Source organism: Chlorocebus sabaeus, chromosome 13 (genome assembly GCF_047675955.1).
Source record: "Chlorocebus sabaeus isolate Y175 chromosome 13, mChlSab1.0.hap1, whole genome shotgun sequence".
NCBI lineage: Eukaryota > Metazoa > Chordata > Mammalia > Primates > Cercopithecidae > Chlorocebus > Chlorocebus sabaeus.
Window position 1 is genome coordinate 33,565,346 of NC_132916.1, and position 13,471 is coordinate 33,578,816.

The 13,471-nt window shown below is 47.3% G+C and overlaps 1 protein-coding gene across 4 annotated transcripts in view; it reads left to right on the plus strand.

Moving 5' to 3' along the window:
- Window positions 1-13,471, plus strand: part of LOC103240604 (coiled-coil domain-containing protein 162) — a 28,626-nt gene that overhangs the window by 9,428 nt on the left and 5,727 nt on the right. For 3 of the 4 annotated variants that reach the window (XM_038001034.2, XM_008007391.3, XM_038001035.2), the window contains 8 exons: window positions 429-578; window positions 1,456-1,509; window positions 2,532-2,699; window positions 4,987-5,139; window positions 5,384-5,518; window positions 6,484-6,636; window positions 8,080-8,289; window positions 12,545-12,665. In XM_038001034.2, coding sequence (XP_037856962.2) covers window positions 429-578; window positions 1,456-1,509; window positions 2,532-2,699; window positions 4,987-5,139; window positions 5,384-5,518; window positions 6,484-6,636; window positions 8,080-8,289; window positions 12,545-12,665 — 1,144 coding nt within the window. The remainder of the gene's footprint in view (window positions 1-428; window positions 579-1,455; window positions 1,510-2,531; window positions 2,700-4,986; window positions 5,140-5,383; window positions 5,519-6,483; window positions 6,637-8,079; window positions 8,290-12,544; window positions 12,666-13,471) is intronic. The other variant, XM_038001033.2, reaches the window with a different exon arrangement.

A 13,471-nucleotide genomic window follows, 5' to 3' on the forward strand; every position in this document is an offset into this window, starting at 1 on the left:
GAGATCGCGCCACTGCCCTCCAGCCTGGGCGACAGAGCAAGACCCCATCTAAAAGACAAACAAATAAACAAACAAACAAACAAACAGTAGTCCAGGAATAATAAATTCAAATCTGGCTTTCCAGGTCAGTTTTCAGGTCTGTTTTTCAAGGTAGTAGAATTAAACATTTCATTCTGATAGTTTGTTAGTTTGATTTATAACCTTTCAGTGTTTCACCACATGCTATGTGGGCTTCCATTGTCCTCGTGTCCCTGCAAATGTTCAAAGCCGACCTGAAAGAGAGGCTTGCAAGGCTACAGCCCATGGTTGGATATAGAGGAGAAACAAAAGTGGGTCTGTGAGCCAAGGCAAAGAGTGCCTGGGGCCCTGGCATGGTGAGGCTGCCCTGCTGGAGTGGCTGTGAATAATGAATGCCTCTTTCCTTTCAGATCACTTTCAGGAAAGATCACCTTGAGGCCTGCCTCCTTTCCCTGGGTTGTGACGTGATGGCAAGAGAACGCAGCAACTTTGAGACCTACTCCACGTGCTATGAGCATGTGTTGCATCACGCTAGGCAGAGGCTCAGCCAGAAAGAGCAAGTAGGCTCCCAGACAGACGAGAACTGCAGTGGGGAATGGGCGTGGGCAGGGAGGCTCAGGAGGCACTCAGAAGAGAAAAGTAAAACTGAGAGGGTTGGGGTGCATCTAGTGGTTCTTATGCCAGAATTGAGGGTGAATGGTACCCTCACCAAATCTCTCTTCTCATTGGCTCATTCCCTTGGGCTCTGGTATTCTCAGTTGCACACTAGGTTATGTGCTTTGGAGGTGTCCAGTGGGGAAATACAAAAGGTGAGCAACAAAGGGGCTGGCCCTGCAGGGGAAGGTGCATAGCTGACCTTTCCACCCTTGGCAAACACAAGGCGCCGTGTGCTGTTCCTGGTCTGGGAAAGAAGCCAGGATCCTTAAGTAAACTCTCCCTTCAGGATGGATGTCATGGATCAGTCTCACTGGGAGACTTCCTTAACATATGAGCCCACTGGTGGGACGGAAGAGTCAGTCCACCTGCCCTGGGCTGCCCACTATTGTGAAGGTAGATTGCATCAGAGGTTTAGTGTGATTTTACTTTATACCTTAGAAAAGTTCAGAAGTCTAAAAGACTAGCCAAAACACCAGATGAAGTATTAAAATGTCAAATAATGAGCCTTGGAGCCACCCTCATTTTGGCCTATCCCCATTACTCAGTTCTTGGCATCAGTGTGGGTACCTGGAAGTCGGCGTTGTCTTTTGAGGCTGTGTTAAGCATCCTGAAGTCCATTGGGCAACACATACAGTCTCAGCTCCAGGCACAGCCTAAGGTTCTCAAAATGGGGCTCCATTAACACAAATAGGAAGTGTTTGGAATGCGTTGTGCTGACCTGAGCTGTGGTTGGAAGACGAAATGTCTGAGTTTGGTTGTGTACTGCTTTCTCCTGCTCAGGAATTAGATGCTGCACGAAGAGGCCAGGGTCCGCCTGAAGACAGTGCTGGCCAGGTAGGTCATTTCCTGTTAAAAAGGTTCTCTTCTCCATTTCTCGCATCCACACTCTCAGGGTTAGCCAGCTGTGGTGTCATTTGCTTGTGTCACCTGTGGAAGTCCCGTCAGTGAAGGTCCCACTGCAGGAACACCAAGGAGGGTGCTTTCACTTTTGGCAAGCAACCCTCCTTAGGGTGCATTTTTCTTCCTTTGAGTTTTTTGGTCACTTTTGTTATTTTGTACTGGCTTTGTTTTGTTCTGTTTTTGTTGTTACTTTGGGGAGTTTTGTTGTTGTTGTTTGTTTTATTTTGATGCCACTTAAGGTGCATTCCAGGCCGGGTGCGGCGACTCACGCCTGTAATCCCAGCACTTTGGGAGGCCGAGGCGGGTAAATCATCTGAGGTCAGAAGTTCAAGACCAACCTGACCAACATGGAGAAACCCCATCTCTACTAAAAATACAAAATTAGCCAGGTGTGCTGGTGCATGCCTGTACTCCCAGCTACTCAGGAGGCTGAGGCAGGAGCATCGCTTGAGCCCGGGAAGTGGAGGTTGCGGTGAGCCAAGATCACACCACTGCACTCCAGCCTGGGCAACAAGGGCAAAACTCCATCTCAAAAATAAATAAATAAATAAATAAATAAATAAAATAAAGTGCCTTCCAAAAAAGAAAAAGGATGTTTGGGCTGAGGCGTCAAGGGGAGGCCAGTTTGGAGATGGAGGCCAAGACAGTTGAAGTATTTTTCTCTAACTGAAAAGGGCCTATGTACTAGCTTTTCTGGGGTCACTTCTTCACCAACCAGTGTCTGGCACTGTTCTGGGACCTTTGAATTGTCCTTAAATTCTTCTGCCCACATTTATGCAGCAGAATGTTCACTCGCTTCATTAGGTTTAAAATAGAAGTGAAATTCTATACTGATCTATAAGAAACTCTTTTGTAGGAGCAGTCTGAAACTCCTAAATTGTTTTTCTCTCTCACACACACACACACACACACACACACACACACACACACACACACACATTTTCTCTTGCTTCTAGATTGCAGAGCTCAGTCATGATATGATCATGGAAATCACCGCTCTGAGAGCCCAACTCACAGACTTGGAAGAGGTGAATCTGAATCTCAAGACGCAGATTAGAAAAGAAGTCCAAGAAGAATATGAGGCATTAGTCCGAGCTTTGTTTCAGACCTGTTTACACATGAAAGTAAGTGTCCTGTGTCGAACATCTGGGCCACCCACTGGGGAGCCGAGTGTAACCGATTCCCACGGTGGCTGCACACCCAGGGATCGATGACAGAATAATGGGCTTTGTGGGAACAAGAGATTCTTAGGCCCTAAGAATTTGTTAGCTCTAAGCTTTCACTGCAGAAAGAGAGTCAGCAATGGGTTGTCATCAACCATGATAGACACTGAATTTGGGGATAATACAGAAGTCTGTCTTTTCCCCTCTATTGACAGTTGCCCCGTCACTGTCTGATTGCTGTTGGGAGGAGAGAGTGTTCTGCTGCTCCAAATTCCCCACCTCCCCAGTTTCTACCACCATTTTATCTGTTAGTGTGACTTTCCAGAGTACAGTGCCTGGGCCAGGCCAGACCTTATGTAGGTAGCAGCAGGTGCCTCTGGAGAACTCCCTGGGCACATTCAGAATTTGAATCAGCTTCCAGAATTTTTTCAAACCCTCAAAATGCCTGCCAGCTTTACTCTCACATTCAATGTCAGCAAGCTACTGACCTGTCAGCAAAGATCCATTGCAGAAGAGAAGTGATGGGGTGCGCGTGCACCCGCAGCATTGTGGAAGCCAATCGCTTTCATCTGATGTTTGCGCAGCCGTTAGATAGATGCCCCACGCCTAAAATGGGCCATCAGGGAGACTGGTCCAGCTGACTCGCTGGTGTGAATTTCAGTACAACCTACCACCTGCAAGTCCACAGTTTCCCCCAACCCTGTCCCCTTCCCTGCTATTGGATACACCCCAAAGCCAGCCCCATTTGGGTCCTTGCATCTCTCCCCAGGGATTGCAGAGTGGCCCCCAGGGTTATTAGGTTAACAGGAGCTTCCACCGGTGCTCACCTTGGCCTGGTCATTCCAGCAAGAATTTCTTCTTACCTGCAGTGTAAATGATTACACGTATTAAAGGATCAAACCCAAAATGTATTGGGTCTGGTGTTGCAAGAGAGGAATGGGCAGACAGTGACAGCTGGAATTTGCTAAGCCATCTTTCAGGTGTGAGATTGTTGAGAAATGTCTTAAGTTCCTTTTAGCTCCTGCCAAATTCCTAGTTAAAAAGTGGATTCTCTCTGTTTCCCAGGCTGAAGTGGTTCCACCAAGCCTCCTACAGTAGGGAATCCCTGTTATATTCCAGCATCCCATGAAGTTGCTAAAGCTTCTGCTGTGTGGCCAGAGCCAGGCTTCCTTCCATGGCTCCCAGCTGGGCACCCTCCTCCTGCCTTCCTCTCTAGGGAAGTGGTTTAGAAGTTGGAGGACACCCCTACCCTACCTCTCACCCCAAAGACACTGGGCGTCTTAGTCTGCTCAGGCTGCCATAACAAAATACGATAGGCTGCACAGCTTAAACAACAGAAAGTATATTTCTCACAGTTCTGGAAGCCAGAAGTCTGAGATCAGGGTGCCAGTGTAGTCTGCTTCTGGCTGAGGGCCTGCTTCCTGGCTTGCAGGTGGCTGCCTTCTCACTGTGCCCTCACATGGCAGAGATGGAGAAAAAAAAAGGTCTCTCTCCCTCTTCCTATAAGGCCACAGTCTTATTGCAATAGGGCCTCCCCCCTTATGTCCTCAGTTTAATCTTAATTACCTCCTAAAGCTCCTATCTCTAGATACTGTCACAGGGCTGGTTAGGGTTTCAACATATGAATCTGGGGAAGACACAATTCAGTCCCTAGCACTGGGTCTTCAGTTGTACTTACCATTGATCAAGCTGTTTCCTCACAAGGCATTTAGCCATAAGCCACTCAGAACAGAATATTTCCTAATGAGGTTTCTGTTAGATCCTAAATAGGAAGGCAGTCGGCTGGACTCCCTCCTCCACTTTATCTATATTTAACAGCGCTCCTCAGGAGTGGCTCAACTACAGTGTCTTGTCTGGTCACATTCTGCCGTGAGTCAACATAGCAGCAAAAATCTTTGGTTGAGCTTCCCAAGTAACTCTTACCAGGGGCAGTTTGCTCAGCAGGTTTTCTACCTGTGAGCCTCCACTGTCCTCCTGGCTCAGCCTGCCTTGGTGTTGACAAGGAAGGCACAGTCTAAGATGTGCTGGTGTCCCGATGATGAAGCCCTGTGGATAAAAGACAGCACTCGGGGGCCGCTAGTGTGACTTCCTTATAGTACATGTCAGAATAATTGTCTGAGTAGGTGACATCTTAATGTGAAATTACTTACAAAAGTTAAGTTGTAGAAGGCAAAATGGCTTTTCTTCAACTGCCCTTCACACTACCCAAATCCATTTTACTTCCTTGACTTGAGTCTGCAATTTGCAGGAGAAGCTGGATGAGAATCAGCTTAATTTGATCCAGAAAGTGTGTGAGCTCATCGGTGAAGTGAGAACAGAAGGGATTGACAATATGAAGGACCTAAAGAAAAAATGGGGCTCTGCCAGCCCTGATGAAGGAATGAAAGAAAACCCGGCCAAAGTATGTGATTTCATTTAGCAATGGGCTATCAGTGTTTCATTCTAGCATCTGACCCCACCATTCACCCCGTTAGCATTCCAGCCTGATTTCCCTGAGAAAGCATTGCATCAGGCATTTTAAAGGGGACACGAGGACGCACTGCACAATTGTGTCATCTTCTGGAAGACATGTTAGTGATGTTAGGGTTTGTGCCCTTCCTATGAAAATGTTGGGGGCAAACTTTTCTGAAAACGAGCCTTCTTAGCAGGAACAGCTGTGGGCCTTGGAGCAGGACAACTGCAGCGTGGCCACCCTGGTGTGCAAAGTGAGGAGCCTGGGCCGCTGGAGGCTGGCTGTGCAGCAGGCGCGCTTCCAGGCCCAGCTGAGCAGGGCAGAGAAGGTGAGCTCTGGTGGGGGAGGTCCAGACAGTCCCCAGGATGGCTGATCCCAAGCCTCTGTGGCTGCAGCTGCCATGGTGTCACTGTAGCTATGAGTGGCAGTGGTGTCGGGTGGCAGGGTCAGCCATCCTGAAGGATCTGACAGTTGGCGATTTTTCCTGGGAAGAGGCCATGTGAGAACTTCAGGAGAAATAGAAAGGGGGCAGGAGCAAAGGGGGCAAGAAAGAACAGATCAGAGAATTCAGCATAAGGGAAGGATGTGAAAAGATGGAGGAAAGGCGTCACCAAGGGCTTGAGGCTGCTTTGTCAAAATACTGCGTATCTTTGGGTTTCATACATGATTATCTGAGGAAAATGAAGTCATAAAATAATAAGGGGGAAATCTGCTTTAAGGCAAATTGAATCCAAAGTGCATATTGATGGCTATTTGGAAACTTTCACATCCTGTTTCTGAAAGTATTTACTCTGATATGTTACCCTCTTCTGAATTAAAATCATGGAAGTGGGCTGGGCATGGTGGCTCATGCCTATAATCCCAGCACTTTGAGAGACCAAGGTGGGTGGATCACCTGAGGTCAGGAGTTTGAGAGCAGCCTGGCCAACATGATGAAACCCAATCTCTACTAAAAATACAAAAAAATTAGCTGGGTGTGGTGGCGGGCACCTGTAGTCTCAGCTACTCAGGAGGCTGAGGCAGGAGAATTGCTTGAACCTGGGAGGTAGAGGTTGCAGTGAGCCAAGATTGTACCACTGTACTCCAGGCTGGGTTGACAGAGCAAGACTCCATCTCTAAACAAATAAATAATAAAATAAAATAAAATCATGGAAGCAGTGACTAGCAGGAGCTCCTTTCTACCAGAAGTTTGAAAGAAGAATGGATGGGAAAGTGGTTTAGATACTGCTTTTGAAACTAAAAATCTGGAAAGGAAACCTGTTTCCTATCTTACTGTGTTTGGGATGTTTACAGGAATCTATTCAAAGTAAAAAAGAGTGTTTGCGCATCAAGCTGATGGCAGAGCGAGAAGTGGGTTTATTTCATCAGCAGATCCTGGCTCTCAGGCAGGCCCTGGCCAGGGCTCAGGCCGACAGCACGAGGATGTGGAAGCAGCAGGACAGCCAGGTATCCGAGCCTCAGAGCCTCTTCCTTGTTCCCTTTGTAGTTCACTCTGCAAAGTTGAACGTGGCCACCAGACTTGGTGCTGTGGCTGCCAGGAGCAGTCACCAGAGCACCACAGCCTGAAGCCACACAGATGGTACAACCAGGAAAAGATAGCGTGGACCTGGGCTTCCCTTCTCCTCCCTCCTCTCCAGCCCAGAAACCAAGGGCGGTGGCCAAAAGGCTATTGTTCTTACTCATATGTGGCTAAGATGAGAAAATAATACGCTCATAAGCAAGATCATTATCACATATGTGTGTGTGTGTGTGTGTGTGTGTGTGTGTGTGTCCATTTCTCTGAGGATCTTTTTGCTAGAGGCTGTCCTGGGATCCTGTGATCTTGGCCTCTGCCTTGAACACAGGCTTTCATGAGGCAAGCACGCTTCCACTTGACAACAATCCTCCGCGAGCAGAGTGTGGTCCAGCCTGCAGTGTTATCCCACACGAGACTGTCCTGTCCCAATGGTCCATACCATGTCTCACTTTCAGAAGTTACTGCTGCACGACAGGGGCTGGCACCAAAATAAAGGCACTCTAAGCCTAAGCATGTCCTAACTGTGCCAACCCTCTGGGCATGAATGGAGCAGGGGGACTGTAGGTTTAGAGTGAGAACAGTTGAGTTGAAGTTACAGCCTGGGAAAGCTAGGCATATTTAAAGCATGAAATTTAATTTGTTCATCTTGGACCCTAATTCTTCCATGATTCTGCATCAGATGAGTTAATTATGGTAACTCATATGAGTTATCATGAGCTACATGATAAACTGTAATGTCATCATACAGATATGAATAATAATATTATGATTAAGGATTGACCATCTAGTACTTAGGATAATACTTATTAGAAAATCTTTGGAACAGAACCAAATTATTTCTACACTTATCCTCCTTTAACCTTCTAGAATCTGACTTCCCCAGATTTTTGGAAGTGAAAACAGAGCCTAAATCAGAACCTCCTTTCCTCACCCATTGCGTGTATGGCATGGCCCCGTCTCTTTAGTGTTAAATGCTTCCACGGCTACCTCCTGACAAAGGCTTAGATATGACTATCTGGTTAGTAAGCTAACATACATGTCATCAAATCTGGGTATTAAAAGACCAAATTGTTTGCCCTGGCACTGCTGTACAGTGGCGTGATCGTGTGCCTGGCTTTTGGGGTCTGTTCTGCTTCCCTCTGTCACTGCAGGGCTCACGGTGTAAATGCCAGGCTAGGGTAGATCCTGGTGCTCTTGCTAGCGCAGGACTGAATCATTGGGCCACATTTTCTAGAGTCCAGGAATACACCATGTAGTTGTGTCTCTGAGCCCCAAAGGAGGGGATGGTTATTATGCTGTCCAACGTCTCCCCGCTTCTGCTGGGAAGAAAGGCTCCCTGCCTCCTCCTTTCTTTTGGCATTTTCCTGCCACAGGCTCAACTGCTGAAGGAGTTAGAACATAGAGTGACCCAGGAAGCTCTCACCCAGGAGCAGTTGCACTTCATGAAAACATCCAGGATGGAGAAGCTCTTGGAAGATGTGGGGCAGAAAGAACAGCAATTGCAGCTCCTTAGTAAAGAGGCTGAGAGGGCTTCTAAGCTGGGCCAGCTGCAGCAGAAAAAAATGAAGAGAGACCTCCACCAGGTAAACCTCAGTAAGAGGGGGTGTCCACCCAGAGTGCACCTGGTGCCCCAGCGAGGGCTGCTGCATCCTTCCCCCATGTGCCCATGCCTCTCTCCTGTCCCCCACAGCAGTGTTTCTCAACCTCTGTCACTTATAGGCAGCCCAGGAGAATGGTAGCATCTCTCCCCACAGTGTCTCCCGACACCACGAAGATTGCTGGGCAGGCCATGGTAGCTTGGCTGCCTCAGGGCTTGGAATCTCAACACCCCTGTAACCTACTGGAAAAACCTGTTTCTACCCAGCTCTCATCTTTGAACTAGGAATCTTTTAGAAAATTCCAAGAAGTAACCTGGAAAAGCAGCAAGTGTTAATGGAGGCTATGACAAGAAGATTTTATTCAAGTGTTTCAGGAACTGCAGAGACAAAAATGAAAGGCAAAAGTGGTTTGCAGAGCCAATGTATTTTGTTGACTATACCCAACAACAAAGAAATAGAATAGAATACTAGAATGTAGATGTGGATTAATACAAGTTTCAACAAAGCAGAAAACAATGTAATTCAATAAAAAACGAAAAAGTAACTTCCAAAGCAGGCACCTCACACATATCCATTGAATGAGCAGATCACTGAATTCATTCATCAGAGATAGAAGGAGATGGAAATTGAAAGGCAAATTATTGGTCAAGTGTTGTGTTTTTGTTTTTGTTTTTTTTTCTTTTTTTGAGACAGAGTCTCACTCTGTCACCCAGACTGGAGTACAGTGGCGTAATCTTGGCTTACTGCAACCTCCGCCTCCCCGGTTCAAGCGATTCTCCCACCTCAGCCTCCTTTGTAGCTGGGGCTACAGGCACGAACCACTACACTCAGCTAATTTTTTTATTTTTAGTAGAGACGGGGTTTTTACCACGTTGGCCAGACTGGTCTCAAACTCCTGATCTCAGGTGATCCGCCCACCTCGGCCTCCCAAAGTGCTGGGATTACAGGCGTGAGCCACTGTGCCCAGCCCCTGGTCAAGTGTTTTAAGTGCTCAAGGAAGAGATCAATAAAGAGAATTCTATCTACAAAAATGACAAAAAAAAAAAAAAAAAGATTAAAATTTGAATTGAGGAAAAGCTAAAGAAAATATTTATATAAAAGTGGAGAGAGAAAATGAGTAGTTTTAGAATAAAAGAAAATTAGAATTTCATATTTATTGCATGAAAAGTAAACAAAAATATGACCGAACCAATAAGAAAACTTTGGCATCCCGATTTTGTGTTACAAATTATGCTTTTCTAAATGCCACCACAGAAATAGGGAAGTTCGTAGATTCGTTTCTTCAAGGTTTTCTCTAGTTAATTATTTGTTTCATGGCAGAGATTCTAGAAGTGACCAAAACAAATATTTTAAGGTTTCTCTCAACAAATGTGCACTTCACCGTATGTATGTATAAGACATTGGCCCTTTGTAGAGTACAGCTCCAGCTCTCTTGACAGCTCAAGTGTCCCTACGCCTACCTACTCTAAACAGCAATCCTCAGCCAGCAAGACCCGAGCCCCCCACCCACACCCCTGGCCCCTTCCAGCCAGAAGTGGCTTCTTTAATCTATCCCCGGCCTCCGACTCCATGGGCAGATATTCACTGTCTGACCTCGGAGAGCCTCAGTGTCCTAGCCTGTTGCCTGCGCCTGGTTGAGGTCACTTATAGAAGGGGTTCCCAACCCCCCAGATGTGGGCCAGTAGGGGTCCATAGCCTGTGAAACTGGGCCACACAGCAGGGGATGAGCAGCTGACAGTATAACCGCCTGAGCTCCGCCTCCTGTCAGACCAACCGAGGCGTTCGATTCTCATAGGAGCACCAACCCTACTGTGAACTGCACACGTGAGGGATCTAGGTTGCCCACTCCTTATGAGAATCTAGCTGATGACTGATGATCTGAGGTAGAACAGCTTCATCCTGAAACCATTTGCCCCCACCCCGTGGAAGAATTGTCTTCCATGAAACCGGTACCTGGTGCCAAAAAGTTGGGGACCAGTGATTTAGAGCACAGGCCCTGGAGTGGAACTGACTGGTTCATACCGCCGGCCCCCCAGCGGTGTGGCTTTGGGCAAGGTCTGTGGCCAATCTGTGCTTTGGTTTCTTCATCATTACAATGGAAACAATGTACTCACTTCACTAAATTTGGGGGGGTGATTAAATTAAGAAATTAAGTAATTCAAATAAAGCCCTTAAAACCGGGCCTAAAACAGGCATGACTGTAGTCCCAGCTACTTGGGAGGCTGAGGCAGGAGGATTGTTTGAGCCCAGGAGTTCAAGGCTGCAGTAAACTAAGATTATGCCACTGTAATCCAGCCTGGGTGAAAGAGTAAGACCCTGTCTCTAAAAAATTAAAAAGTAAAAAGTTAACAAAAATAAACAGGCCAGGTGTGGTGGCTCACTCTTGTAATCCTAGCACTTTGGGAGGCCAAGGTGGGAGGATTGCTTGGGCAACATGGTGAAACCCTGTTTCTACAAAAAATATAAACATCAGCCAGGGCTGGGGGTGTGCATCTGTGGTCCCAGCTACTCAGAGGGCTGAGGCAGGAAGATCACTTGAACCTGGTTGCAGTGAGCCAAGATTGCGCCAATGCACTCCAGCCTGGGTGACAGAGTGAGACCGTCTCAAAACAGCAGCAAAACCAGGGTGTGATACATAGCTCTCAGGAAATGTTGGCTGTTTATATTTTTGTTGGGAATGTGAAGGTAGACAGCCTTGGAAACAGGTAGATAGACCTGGACTCAAATCCTGGCTGTGTGGCCTTGGGCAAGTCACTTCACCGGCGTCTGTGACGTGGGGGCGAGTGGCCTAATACAAGGAGGTCCTGAGGAAGCACGCTTCCTTGCTGGTATTTCTCAAGTTTCCTAGTGCCAGCCTGGCTCAGAAAATCTTGATATGTTTCCTTGGTACCAGCCCATAGGGAATAAGGATCCTACACAAATCCCTATAGTATGGAGAGGGACTTTGGACCTAGTTTATATTAGGATGTTTTCCTAACTCTGGAGCTCTGGTAATCTTCTGAAATTTAAACGATGCTTAGGGGCCCCCCGACATAAGGAAGAGCCCCCTTTAACGTTTAGGGCAAGACTCTGTGGGGGCCTTCTGGCCAGGTCCATGCAGGCAGAGTGGGATGTACAACACACGCGGCTGAATGCTTGAGACTAGCATGTGTGTTCAATCCGTAGGGCTGCCTTACTAAATTATCACAAACTGGGTGGCTTACTAGAATAAAAACGTATTCCTTCACAGCTTGGGGGGCCGGAAGGCTGAAACTAATGTGCTGGCAAGGCTGGTTCCTTTGGAGGCTCTGAGGAAGAACCTGTTTCGTGTCTCTTCTTAGTCACATTTTGGTCTCTGGCATTCCTCGGCTTGTAGCTACCTCACTCCAGTCCTGCCTCTGTCATCATGGAGCCTTCTTCCTATGTGCTCCTCTGAGTGTCTGTATCCTTATCCTGTCTTCTTTATAAGGACAACAGTCATTAGATTCAGGGCTCACCCTAAATCCAGTGTGACCTCATCCTAACAAGTCCGTCTACAAAGACCCTATTTCCAAATAAGGTCACAGTCTGAGGTTCCAGGTAGACATGAAATTCAAGGGAGTGCTCTTCCAACCACTACAGTATGTATTACCTTTCTACAAGTAAAAACAATTAGGAGATTATAAATTGAAAAGGCAAAACCACCTGTGATTTGGGCAGATGAGATACACTTTGGACTCGGGCACTGTCTGGCTGGGGAGTGTGGGCTAGCTGTGCATAGGGAGAGCCACACAAGTCAACACAAAGGTTGCTTCTGGAAATGGGCTTCTGTCAGACCAGGGCATTCCTGGCAGATGCTGAGCTGAGAGCAGAGATCTAGGAGAGAGAGCAAGTCTTTCCTCTGTTTGAAACTGTCCAGGGGCTCTGACAGGTCCTCAGTGTAGATGCAGTGGCTGGGCCTCCAAGGCCATGTGTGCACTGGGCCCTCACTCCCCTCTTCCTCTACCTATCTGATGAAATAGACATGAAAGATATAACCTTGTGAATAAGTTCCTAGCTATTATAAGGTATAAGGGATTCCATGGACTGTTCCTTTTTGGTTAAGTTCCTGGTCTTCCTGAAGTTCTTGATTCTCAGAAGGCTGAGTTCAGCCTAATCAGGACTTTAAGAGCCAGTTCTCTTTGCAGGGTAGCCTGGGACACCCATTTTCCCTAGGAACCCCGTGTGAACTGAGGAAACGAAAGTGAGCACAAAGCATCTCTGCTTCTCATTTTCCCCTCAGATGAGAAGCCGGCTTGCCCAGGAGCGCAGTGTGAAGCTGGATGCTCTCCAGCGTGTGGAGGAGCTGCAGAGTCAGCTTCACGATGCCCAGCAGTCAGCTGTCCCCACAGGCTCCTCAGGCGGTAAGGATACCCCTGCTCTGGCTAGAAAACCTCCCAGTCTCTGGGGTCTGAGCTGAGGAGGGTCTCAGGGACTCAGGGAGGACCCAGTCACTAAGTATCCAGTAGTTATTGAGTGGGTCCTCCACAATGTTTGTTGAATGACACATAAATGGATAAATCTTAATTCTGGTTTACAGTCAAAACTTCCTACTTTAGCACCTTGGAGTACTGACATCCAACACTAAAAGGTTTCAGTCATAAAAAACTGGTCTTGGCAGGGTGCAGTGGCCACACCTATAATCCTAGCACTTTGGGAGGCTGAGGAGGGCGGATCACGAGGTCAGGAGATTGAGACCATCCTGGCCAACATGGTGAAACCCCGTCTCTACTAAAAATACAAAAATTAGGTGGGCATGGTGGCGTGTGCCTGTAATTCCAGCTACTCGGGAGGCTGAGGCAGGAGAATTGCTTGAACCCAGGAGTTGGAGGTTGCAGTGAGCTGAGATGGTGCCATTGCACTCCAGCCTGGTGACAGAGCGAGACTCTGTCACACACACACACACAACCCAGTTCATTGGATTTTGAGACAATGCTTTGGGATACTAATGACCCCATTTCTCAGTTATTCATAAAGTACATTATGATTCTTGGGTGCTGGAGGCTTGGGGTGTCCTTGAAAATAACAATCAAAATAGCTCTCTGAGCAGTGCAGTCAGCAGGCAGCATGGAGCTGAGGCCAGACCCCAGGATGTCTCTAAACCACCTTCCTCCTCTGTAAGATGAGGACTAAATACATTCTAAATTATCTTCTAGATCTGACTATCAGA